At 28.2% G+C, this 13800-nt stretch overlaps 1 protein-coding gene across 1 annotated transcript; it reads right to left on the minus strand.

Annotated features, from left to right (window-relative positions):
* Nucleotides 1-8658, minus strand: LOC149058974 (zinc finger MYM-type protein 1-like). The gene is made up of 4 exons (XM_089218515.1): nucleotides 7986-8658; nucleotides 5792-7855; nucleotides 5330-5671; nucleotides 1-134 (listed from the first exon to the last, which is right to left on the minus strand). Exons 1-4 carry the CDS (start codon nucleotides 8182-8184, stop codon nucleotides 1-3), a joined length of 2739 nt encoding a protein of 912 aa, XP_089074641.1. The 5' UTR covers nucleotides 8185-8658.
* Nucleotides 8659-13800: the final 5142 nt, after the last annotated feature.

Genomic DNA, 13800 nt, shown 5'->3' on the forward strand with positions numbered 1-13800 from the left:
TTACCATATGGATGTTGTGTTTTGTTTTATCTGTTTTTTTATTTGAGTGTACAATGAAATGTTGATGTCTTTTGTGTCATTTGAGCGGATAGCAAGTTTAGCTTGTTTGTCTGCCCTTTCATTGCCGTCTATTCCTATGTGTCCAGAAAACATTATATATTGGTTTATGTAAATGCAAAAGTGCATATTATTATAAGGAAAAGTCGATAAGTTGGAGATAACAAGGTGGTAACATAATGATTTTCCATAAAAAAATTGTATTCATACAATTAAACCCATCTACGTATTTATCCATTTAACATTTTCTGTAAATACTTATCAACAGTAGGTACCAATTATTGTATTAATAGTCAAAACCAACATATATATATATATATATCAACAGTTTCTCTCAATCATTCAAGTATTCAATGGATAACGAGTAGAAATATTATAATTAAGTCTCTACAAAATTACAACTCTACTCTCAATATGATAAATGACATGGTTTTTATATATCATTTACTTAAGGCAATTTAAAATGTAAAATAAATATTATAACATTGATTTATAATTAATTGGAAATATGCAATATTTAAAATAGTTCTGTTTAATTAATTTTTATCAGTATAGAAAAACTAAATTATTTTAAATGATACCGTCAATATTTAAATTATGTAAATTATTATGAACCGGATATGATTTAGTTACTATTTGTACTACGAAAATATAACTACCCATTGTATATTTAATTTTTTAATCATAACATACATTTATTAAATTGAAAATTTGTTTTATAATTCTTGTCACTTTATTCAATTTTGATATTTTGTAGACGTGACGGTAACAATAGTTGACACACATTTTAAAATTAAAATACATATAAACAAATTATAATATAGACGAATATTCAGAGAACTGTGCATACACTATTTGCACATTTTAACTTTTTGTTTTATTGACTATAAATAATATTCAATATGCATATGTGATTTACTAATGTAGCAATGTGTATATAGTATTATGTATTATATAGTCATAAAGGTAATAGTGTAATACTACAACGGCCACAAAACAAATACCTATAATATGTTATTAAGCCATGAGTAGGTAGTACCTATATACCTACACGTATACACGATAAGTACATCTACAATACATGCCACTTATGACTTACGAGTTACGAAAGATATGTACTCTAAAATACAGATATAGACATACAATAGGTATAATACTATATTATAGTATATCTATATTATGTATTACATTTTGTCATTTATCATTTCATTTGATAATTTGAACTTTTTAACAAAAATAAATTCATTAATTCGAATAACTATTACCTATTTACAACATATATAATATTATTGAGATCATCAACCAGAGTCTAGAGGACTTCATTAAAAACTCGTATGACATTCGTCGTATTATGGTAGGTCACGAAGTGGAAAAATATTAATTACCGGGCCAGCTCAAACAAGTGTTTGGGAAACGTTGATTTACCATATTATTTATAATACTATAATTTTGGGTTTTATTTCTGTATACCCTATTCACTGAGATAGAATTATTATTATTTTTTTTTCATTGATCATTTTATACATCGAAACTAAGGTCACTAGGATACATTTTGTTATAATAGGTGTTATTTACATTATTATTATAATTAAATTATACAATTTTATTTTTTTAAGAATATAATTAGGTTGTTATGTCATGTAGGTTTGGTCTCAGTGCTTGGCAGATTTGTTCGGATATGTGGAATTTGTTTCGATCCTGGATGTATTTTTTATATTATTTGATATGGATACATCCATGAGCAGACATTTCGGGGGAAGGGCTAACATTTATCTTCACAATTTGAGCGGAGGGTTTCAATCTCACTCATTAAAAAGCTGTGTATTTTTTTTTTGGAGGGGAGAGGACTAGGACCCAATATTTCAACCAATAGAAAGATCTACTTTGGTGTACACACTTGTGATTGATTACAGATTTAAGCAATTGCTAATAGTTCATGCTTGAGAGTTGAATCAGAATCATAAACTAAATATATATAATGATTTTAACCATTATATTTTCTTAAACAATCTAGGTATATATATAATATACCTAGATAGTGTCTATAGTGAGACTTTAATAACTAATAAGTATTATTGTATTATAATAGATTTATCATTTTACCATTCATCCGAGGTACCATTTATTACGATACTTAATTTTATTAAAACATCATAGGATTAAAACAAATACTGTGGATTTGTATTATTTTGATGTTAAAAAAAAAATATGATTTTAGTTATGATTTCATATTTGTAAAATCAAAATCAGAACAGTTATTATCATGATACTTCAGCCGGAATTAAGTTTCATGAGAAGTGATTATTGAGTAGCTTATCATTTATTACTTTATTAGAGTGTAATAATGGACAATGGGTGAGTTTTAACTTTTAGAGTATAAATTTGAATTACTGATTATGATATGATGAGTTTTTCCCATGTACCCATATTATGTGCAAATATTAAGTATAATGATTTTTCATAATTTTAACGATATAGTTAAAAGTTGAAAGTTTGTAGTTAATAGTTATAATGGGGATTATAGACAAATGTATTAACGTATCTATAAAATCATATCATTCGAATTTCAATTGATTTCAAATGCCATTAACATAACATTTTTACCTCATTATCTACTTGAAATCATTGTCATCAAATTAATTTTTTTTAAGTATGATGATTATGTAATTTTACATAACTATTTGGCTATTAATTTTAATAAACACTAGGTCCACTAAAAGAATACCATTAAACAGAGATACTTTGGAAAAACAATAATATAACCATATAGGTAAAATAAAAATTAAAAAATATTTTATTCTTTTTAACATAATTTATGTTTTATTTTTCTAACTTCTCCCAAGTTAACTAAGCAGTCATATGATTATTACATAAAATCCAATTTGGACAGGTTAGGTTAGGTTAGGTTAGGTTACATATATAAAACGACATAAATGCACCTATACTTTAGTATCTAGTATCTATCTAGTGCACATTAGTTGTAATAAATTTAGGACGCGTGAATAAATTAATAAGATATAAAATAAGTATCTAACTATAATGTTATGGCTATATTATGTACAAATAAATAAAAAGTTATCTTAATAAGTAATCAATTAGTCATTGCATAGCGTGGTATCGTGTAGGTATTTAATATCAAATTTTAAATGAAAAGCGTTGTTTTAGGTGTGAAATATGATTTTAAAATCTTAGAAATAAAATATCTTAGTGGTAAATATACACATTTTTTACAATCAAACGGTTATTTAAATACCAGTATAATTATTTTCAAAAACAACAATTGAATAAATAAACATAACAAGAAATACTTTCAAGAACTAAAAAACAATCTTAACCTGTGTCGATTAAATTATAAACCTATATTAAAAATTACAATATTATGTATGATTCGCAAATGACGAAGGATAAATTTAAATGTATAAGAAACAAAATAATAACATATATAACAACACAATAGGGTACGTTCCGTCGGTCCGTCCTAAACCTATTGAATGTAGATAGATAATATGTGTAATGTGTACCTGCTTATAATATCTATAGTATTTCGGACAATACACAGTATAATATACTATGGTTAATTAATTCGATGCGTTAACAATTAATAACGACGACGACGACGACGGTGTTGATGACGTGACGAGCAGGTCTGATTAAATAATAACGTAATAGACACGGTGCAAGGTCGTCAACAGTTGTTGTCGATTTGCTTGCTGTGGGGAAAAAGACTTTAGTGGAATTCATCTTCTTATGCGTTGAATTGTTTGTTCGAGCCGAATATCGCATGCGATTACGACACCGAATGCCATCGAGAATCTTTTGTTGTCGAGGAAAATCATCAGTTATCGGTTTCGAAATGTTATCATCGTTTATTCTGAACTGCACTACCTACGCCGCAGATACTGAAATACCTACTCAGTAACTGTAATCCATTCCACATTTCACGTACATATAGTATAATAATTGAGCAGACAGTGTTTTATAACTTATTATTAATTTATTATGCTGCTTCCTAGTTCCATTCAACTTGGTATATTTTGTTGTATAATTTGATAAGATCGCAATAGTGGTTTGTCTTATGTCACAAGAACGTTTTATGAAACTTTAATCTTCTAGCTTGTACCTGAATACAAAACGTGTGATATTACATTATCGGCGATCGTCCAATGAAATATTATATCCTAGTATGCCTAAATGTATTATTTTAATATTATTAACAAATAATAATTATTTCTAAAACACTTGTTATAATAATTTTATTCGTCCGATATCCAACAGTAAAATATAAAAACCTGCTGGCACTGTGATATTTTACAATACTATAGGTATGTTGCATGCATTATTGGTAACAACTCGTGTGGTTTGTTTAATGTAAAAGTGTACAAGTTTTGAATTTTGATGAATTTTAGTTCCACTTTTTTATTGATAATTTATTAATTTCTAAGAACACGATATCAATAGATATAGAATATAGATGTATAACTACATAATATGTATGATATTATGCCGAGCCAAGTAAACAAGCTTTATTTTATCTTGTACTATAATGATCGTGATGCTTCAATTTGTACTGTTTCCAAAAAAAATAGGCTTTACTTAATAAGAAATATCATTTAATTATAAAAAATTGTGTATATTTTTTTACCTAATTTACGCTACAGTATTTTTGCTTAACACTATATTGACTCAGTTATTATTATGTTAATTTATTATTGTATTGTTTTAAGACATGTTTTCATAAAATATTATAATTACGATAGAACAATACAAACATTATTTCACCTATTTTCAAAAATATTTCATCACTAACAAACCAAGTGAAACTGGGTTGACTACAGGGGCGGAGTGGGAAAAAAATTCAGGCCAGGAAAATTAATTTTCTCCAGGCCACTCAAAATTTTCAATTCCTGATTAAAAATTGTATTTTATCTAATTTTGTATGTAAATATATATAGGCAGACAAACAACAAATAGGTAGGTACTAAAATACAATATAACAGTGCATGTATTTTACAGATAAAACTATTAACAAAACTATAAAACCGAAATAAAAATACACAAACCAAAATAATAATAAATCATTATTGTTTTTATACCTATAATATGTTCTAATAAAATTAAAATAAATATATTAACTTACAAAGAATAAACTACTTTAGCTTCAGATATAATTATAATAATTGTTTTACTTATAACATTAACATTAACTTATAACATTACTCATAACATACCTACTTAATCAATGCTTACAATAATAATTTGTTTAATAATTTACTCTTTTCTCCAACAGAGTTTATTATTTCGTCATTGTTAAGTTCGACTAGTGTTTTTTTCTCGATTGCCATTAACATGAAATTTTCTAAGTTTTCGTTGCTCATCGTACTTCTTAATCGGTTTTTTATATACTTCAGTGTTGAAAATGATCTTTCACACGCAACTTGTGTTACGGGTAATGTCAGTAAGAATTGATATGCCAACATCAAAGTTGGATATGTGTTAGAAAATAAACTATATTTAATTAAGGCCTTGTAACAACAAAGAGGACAATTTTGACAACTTCTGCATGGCTTTATTTTACATGAATTTGAATCTTCTTTGTCATCAGAATTTTCACTATCTTCACAATATATCATATTATATTCGTCATTTACTGATTTTTTTAAAAATTCCCATGAGCTAGAAAAATGTAATAATTCTTCACATAAACTGCTTTTAATTTGTTCAACATCATTGTTACATTCAATAAATGGTTTAAGTTTCAAAGATAATGTAGATAATGCACCACTCGGCATTCCATTTTTGAATGATTCAAAATTGTTTGGCGATAATAGAGAAAGATCAAAGTATAATGTATTATTTTTAATAAACCTTGAAGTCATACTTCGTATAATAGCATCAAATACTTTATTATAAACTTCAACTTCAAATTTTTTTGCAGCATTAATTATTGGTTCATCTTCCGTTTCATAAGTAGACATCCTTTTCTTTCTTTGAATACGTTTATTTTCAAACTGATCTTGAATATCACACATTTCTAAATCTTTCTTATTTTTTTCATCTTCAGTATTTTCAATTTCTAAATCAATAATTCGTTGAGCCTTTTCTATAAACTTATCACATGTTATTTTTATATTTTCCATATCTCGTTGGAGTTTTTCTATTTGTTTTAAAGTGCCTTCGACCATTTGTTGACATTTTAATAAATCTAAGCCACTTGTTTGCAAGTATCTTGATAAGGGACCTGTTATAGAAAATATTTTCATTAACATATGTGCAATGAGGATATTTTCATACTTCAATAATGATGACAATAAACAGTTAGCTTTAGATCGAATATCGGGCTTAAAACCTTCATTATTAGATATTTTAGATAGACAAATAATCAACTCTGTATACAAAGCATCGTCAAATTTATCATAAGTACCAAAAATTCTGTTAAGGGCTGTTTGCTTTGCGGTCCATCTCGTTTCTCCGATGATTTGAAGACGTTTATTTCGAATATTATCGTGATGATTATTACTTATTGACTTCCAAATATTCATACGCTGGTATGATTCTTTAAAAAATACGGCACATGAATTAATGATAGAAAAGAACGTTGCTACTTTAACTGGGTTTTTTGTAGCGTCACATATTACCAGGTTTAAAACGTGGCTATAGCACCAAACATGAACTTGTTCGGGCGCTGTTTTGCTAAGCCAAGACGTAAAACCTTTATACATGCCTTGCATATTAGCTGCACCATCTGTAGCATTCCCAATACAACGAGTAATGTTTATGTCTAATGAAAATAATGCAGATTGTAATAACTTCATCATACCTTCCCCTGTAGAATCAGTACAGCACTTAACAGCGACTAATTTTTCATTTATTTCTCCATTTATTACGTACCTTAGTACAATTGAACACTGGTCTATCACCGAGATATCCTGGGTAGTATCAATCAAAACAGAAAACATATCTGATTGTTTTATTTGATTTGAAATAGTAGACTTTATTAATGAAGAGATTGATGTAACTACATTATCTATTGAATAGTGACTTAAAAGAGTAACAAAACTTCCACGCCCTTGAGATCCATGTTTATGCATTTTTTCGCTCGTATTTATAATTTTATTCAAATGTTCATTTAAAACAGCGTCATATTTACTTAATAATATAATCATTTCAAGGAAATTGCCATGATCTAAGATAGGGTCATTGAGTAAATAAGCAGCTTCATTATTTTTACCTCGTATACTTAAACCACGTTTTCCAATAACCTTGATAACTTCAATAATTCTCTCAAGTACTGCCCTATTTTTCTTAACTTCTTCTCTTTGTATTCTTTTTTGGTCAACTAATAATAAATTTTCAATATTTTTTTGTTGAACATGCATAAAATAAGCTTCAGAGCATTGCATATGACATTTACTTGCCTCGTGTTCTGAAATACGCTGGTAAACATGTTTCCAGTCACTCATACCATTAGTAAATGCATTACTGTCAGTCGAAAAAGCCAAACAAACGGAACAAAATATTTGTTTTGAATGCTCATTGTATGTACACCAATTCCTATTTAATTTGTTGTTACGAAAAAATACCTTTTTACTCGAAAATGGTAAAATTGAATCATCAGACGGTTGTACCGGATGAATTTGAAAAAAGTACTTTAAATTATGAGAATTTGGTTTCTTAAATTTGTTTAATTCTACGTTTTTTTCTGGATTGATAACCGGAGTGTCATGTTGAAGTTGCATTAGAGCAGAACTACTATTTTCGGAATTTAATATTTTTTCATCGTTAGTAAACTCGTTAATATCTGTTAAATAAAAAAAAGGGTGGTCAAGGGGTAAACTTTTTACTTTTTTTGTTATAACTTAAAATTTATTAAATAATTTATAACTTATATGGTACCTATATAAAAAAATAATTTTATTTGATAAGCTTACCTTGGGAAGTATGATCCGTTTCAAATGATAAATCATTATGATCAGAGATATTTTCCGAATCCGTTGAAAGTGTAACTGGATTTCTTTTACCAAAATATGAATCTAATCTCATACATTGTTTTCCACTTAACATCAATAACTTTTTACTTTTTTCCCTCTCTCTTTCAGCGCCACCTTTTCTTTTCTTATTATCGCTCATTTTGATGAGAAATATTTTAGGTTGAAATGAATATAATATTTAAAAACAAAACTTTTTAATACGTATGAAATATAAATGTAGTTACCACTCGCAACGTATTTTATCTAATGACAAAATAACGAAAAAATATAGTAATGTACATTTGATTCGATAGTATAGCGAGGCGATAAACCGATAAGATATTGTCGTAGACCACAGATATAATATAATATAGACATAATACTCCGTGTCGAAGACATAGAAGGCTACAGCGAAAGTTATAAAAATAGATAGTGTGAACTGAACTGAAGTGGGTATATACGTGCGTATATTAGATACGGTATACTTATAATTAAATTTGATTTCGTCTTCGTATATATATAGATAAATAAATTTTTTCATTACTCTACATTATTATTATCTATACTTTAGGTAAACGGGCCATTTGGCTTCCAGGCCACCGGGATTTTTCCCGGTATCCCGGTGGGCCACTCCGCCCCTGGTTGACTACCAGCCTATGTGTCAACTCTTTTAACATATTATATTATTTTATTATGTATAGAATTTAGACATTATTCATGTACATTCCACTATGAATTTAATTACCTAGTTATACCTAATTATTGTCCATATATTAGACAGTTACATATTGTCTGTGTAAATAAGCGTCAAAATACATTTCACAAAATATGAGCTCATTCGTTTCTTATCTAGTCGTGGGACACGGTCATGCGGCGCTGAAAATGTAGTTATATTAATGTAATATTATATTAGGCGTAGTAAATAAACACCTAAATAATAAACTTTAAATTTATTATTACGGTCAATAAGCATAACGCTTATAAAAACAACAAATCCACGAGTAAAAGCTCAGAAATTTACCCCCGAATTTAGAATCAATGCTGATGAGGTTATTCTCGCTCTTCAAGCATGACGCATGACCAACGGTCGACTGAACTGTAAGTCTGTAAGGCTGCAAGTTGTTCGTCAGTTACGTCCGGTCATCAATTTCCCAACAATTTGCGTGTCTCTGTTGGTTGCTTATTATACTATAATAAATAATATTGATAATTGATATCATAAATTGTTTAAAAATGTATGTGGATTGCGGATACTCATTAGGTATTATTGCAGGGTAAACTTTTACTAGGTACTTAGGTCCTACGCCGCCGTATTTTTTTTTTTTTTTTTTTGTGGGGGGGGGGGGGGGTAGATGGAGACTTCATATATTTTAGTTTCTTGTAATTAAAAAAATACATCTCATAAGGAAATATTTTTTCCTAAACATTTCGAGGAAATAGTGGCGCATTAGTACGCTACAATAGTACTATACTATTTGCAGTATATACTTAATAAGTAATAATTAAAAATATGTATATTATCATGACATTTCATACACATGTTAACGGAAAAAACACATGACAAAAATACGTTTTTAATTGAACCCACCCTCAGCCAAAAAAATCCTAATTACACCACTACAGCATTTATCTTGTAATTGCTGTCTATTGTAGGATTATGTACACACTACGCAATGTTGTTTAAAACTGTTAATCGTGATTCGTAGTGTATATAGTGTAAGCTCTGTATAGTAGGTACCTACTTGTATCTATACGTATATACCTACATAGGTAGTAGTTTTGTTTGCAGGAAAAGAAACACGATAATATTTAAATTAAGCTATTTTGTAAAATCTGACAAAATTGTTTAAACCGGTATTCTTAAAAAGACCGTGACCCTTATTTTTTAAAGGCCAAGGTTTTTATAGGTCTTTGTCCGATCAGAAACCTCTCCAATCGCCATGGTTAACTAACCGTAACGTTCCGCTGTGATTATAAATGGTTCCACGGCATATATATTTGGGCAGATTCGGTTCTTTTAGTTCAAACGCGTAGCTCTGATGACAAAACAATAATCTTTTTTTACGATAGACTACAAAAGTGCAACATTATTATTGAATCATTTAAAATAATTACTTTTTAGCAATGTATTGTTATCATAGGGTACTTAGAGTGTTTTATTTTTTTTTACCAAGAGCTAAATTACACAACCGTTATACACTATTCTACAATACATTTGTAAAATCTTATATAAAAAAATATACTGTATTGGGATCATCTGTAGAATTGATGTAATTAAAAACAAAACCTCGCATTAAATAATAATAACATAAATATAAATTTATGTACCGAATTTAATGTAATATTAAAATAACAGTATACTTGTTACAACCAAACCAACAATTTCGTACCAAAATAAGTAGGGACATCTATGTAGGTATTCGATTATTTAATATTCATGTTGACTATTTAACTGACAGTTATTGTTTATTTTGTATATATTACATATTTATACATTTATTGCAGTTATACAACTATACAAGTAACAAAAATGTTTTTAAAAACGACAATCTCTGTAAGCTCAGCTAATATTGGGAAAGTTTAGTTCTAATCTAAATAGGGGTTGATTTATAATCTATTCATTTTTCTACTTATTTTATAAATAAAAACAAGTTAAAGTATAATAAATAATTAAATTAGGATTAATTAAAAAAATGTAATAGTACTCTATCAAAATTAGAATTGTTTACAAATAATTTAAAATCACTAAGTGTTTTAAAATTATATTTTTGAATAAAATAATGCGGTTTTATTATTATAATATATTCGACATACATTATCGTTATAGGTATAAGGTAGATTTTAAGTTAATAGTGATGACGTATATATACCGTAGAATTTTCCTACATATAAGTGAAATAACTGTTCAGAATCTGAAAAAAATTATTCTGTGTTATCAGATTCTCATATCTCAATATATGATATTATACTCTACCAATAAGGGAAGCGTGTCTTAAGAATAGCAGGAGCGACTAATTCTGACTCGAAAATGGGTGGGTGTGTATGTCTATGCAGGGTCGTACATGCTAATGCTAAACCAATATGTAACTTAATCTAAATCTTATAAGTTGAAATAATTTAGCATGTAAATATAGTTATGCCGTAACAGCAAAACAAATTACAATGTAATAACTAAACAATGTTTAGTAAACATATAGCAATATAACAAACAACTAACAAGTAGGGATATAGCATTGTAGCCACGAGAAATCTTTAACATACCTACTTACAAGTCACACGTCTCTAAATTGTATCATCGAAAAAGTTTAACTTAAATGTGGTCATGAGAGTTCCAAAATGCGGAAGAAACATACGCCCAGTACCAAAAGCACGGTTTTAATTTGGAAAATATATTTAAATTCCTTATTATCTTTTTTAGATAATAATAAGGAATTTGATTTTCAATATTTCGTATTATTTAACTAGTATAACCTATACTTAAAATGTCATAAACTAAAAAGGCTATTTTTTCAATGAATTTTCACGTTTAAATTTTCGTTAATCCGTTTACGAGATATATCCTCCCAAAGTTGCAGGGTGGTTTTGGGTGGTGTTTTTTTAAACACCATATAAGTGTTGTTTGATAAAAGAATCACCCTGTATATATATCGCGCGGGAGTAGTTTTGTAATAAAATGCTCGAAAAACGACAAATTAAAGTTAATGTTTTTAATCCTCTGATGTAGGAACGGATTTTGTACTTGAAGAGCACTGTTGTCTGCCGCAGTTACCCAAAAATAATGTATTTTGCATTCAAATCCCATCCCTAGTCAGTGGCTACTTAACCTGTCTAAGAGTTAAGTTTTTATGACAAAAATTATTTTTAATAGTATATTTAACCTATTTATTTTTTTAATGAAGCCGCGACAACAAGGGTCATTGGCTTTAGATGTTCCTATAATTGTATACGTCTATTGTCTATGTACATTATATAAGAGTGTACCTAATATATAATGCGTAATCTACAGGGGCATCCGGGCGTAAAACATTAAACAAAAAGACGAATAAAACATCGGTATTTTTGGTCAAAACAATCTGTATTGAATTTCATCTTTCATTCAATCTTTCAGTCCAATAATAATTAATGAATAAAAAATATAGCTGCAGTGATTCCCGTTAAAGGAGTAAAGGATCTATTCGTCTGCTCGAATGTCTTTATCAATGGACAATGTTTTAGGGTATAATATTATGTTTGTAATTTCGTCGCTGCCGTTCATGACATTTGTGCAAGTCGTCAATGTCAATGATAATGTTTATCGAATGAGTATGATTGTATATGATAACTACGAACGCAAGCAAACACGTGTCAAAAACACCACCCGCCGTTCAAAAATGAAAAACGTGATTTTTAGTCAAAAAATGCTTCATAGGAAAAATCTTCACTTATACCGTAGAGTAGTCTGGTTTGATTGATATATTTTCAGAGAGAAGATAATTGTCTACAGAGTACACTGGACTTCGAATTCTTCTCTTCGATTTTACATTTCGTTGCTCAAAAGTTACAACAAACACAATAAAAAATAACAGTCTTTTGAAAATTTACCATATTCAAAATCGTATCATATGATTTAGAAATAGATATTTGTAAAATAACAATTTAGTGTTTCTCATCATTCAAAAAAAAAAAAAAAAAAATACCATCGAAACATTCGAAACCAGATCATTCTTCGAGCTGTGAGAGTTTTTCCTGTAAAACATCATGTTATTGAACAAAAAAAGATCACGCGCCGGCACCTTATAAAAAAATTAAAAACTGAAATTTGAATTTAAACTCTGTGTTATGAACTTATAAAAAATCTAGCTTCATTAACCATTCCTGGTAACCCTCCTCGTCGCCTTAAGCGTAAATGTTGCAGAGACCTACTTAATCCCTAACATAAAAAAAAAAAAAACTGGGTTAATTAAAAGCGAATTTATAATATATAAGCAGAATGTAGATGCTTCATAATTACTACGAATGTTATTTACTTTCAATTAATTTCGAAGGTAAAATTACTATGGCGCAGCATTGCAGACAAGCCACTAAGCGTACACTTCTATTAAACATTATTCTTTATTTTTTTTTTTATGAAAAATGAAGAATTTAAAATAGTTCTCGTGTACAATTTGCTGATTGTAACTGTACTACAACTTATTGGTACATCAACAATTTAATAGATTTTTATGGATTTTGTTTCGTAAATTATTAATTTATATCTCCATTAGTGATGGGCATAAAATACAAATTGTTGAGTATATTATATTATATATTGGGTATTTTTATATACCGAATATCCGGATTTCAAATCCAGATTTGAATCAAATTCTTAAAATTAATAAATTAATATGTCTTGAGCATCTACAACCTACAAATGAACAACTGCCTACTATTTCATGAAATCTTTTTGCAATTTAATCGATCACGTATGCTTATATAGGTATTTAGTATATTTACAACAAGTTAATTACGTTCATTAAATAAATAGTAAATACGATATTAAACAGGCTTTTAGTTGAAGTAGCGTTACTTGACGCACCTCTTTCATTTAAGAGGTCAAGCCGTAATTTTCTTTATATATATATATTACGTATATTAAAGTATAACTGTAAAATAAATTTTCACCTCACTAAATTGTCCAAGTATACACTTAAAATATCATAAACAAAATTTACACTTCTGTATTACACTGATACGTGTAGTTTCTATCAAATACTAACTAAATATAATTTGTTTAGAGTAGGTAGCCAATAACAATAAG

This window comes from Diuraphis noxia, unplaced genomic scaffold, assembly GCF_037042655.1.
Source record: "Diuraphis noxia isolate RWA-SAM2 unplaced genomic scaffold, SU_Dnox_SAM2 contig0002, whole genome shotgun sequence".
NCBI classification, from domain to species: domain Eukaryota; kingdom Metazoa; phylum Arthropoda; class Insecta; order Hemiptera; family Aphididae; genus Diuraphis; species Diuraphis noxia.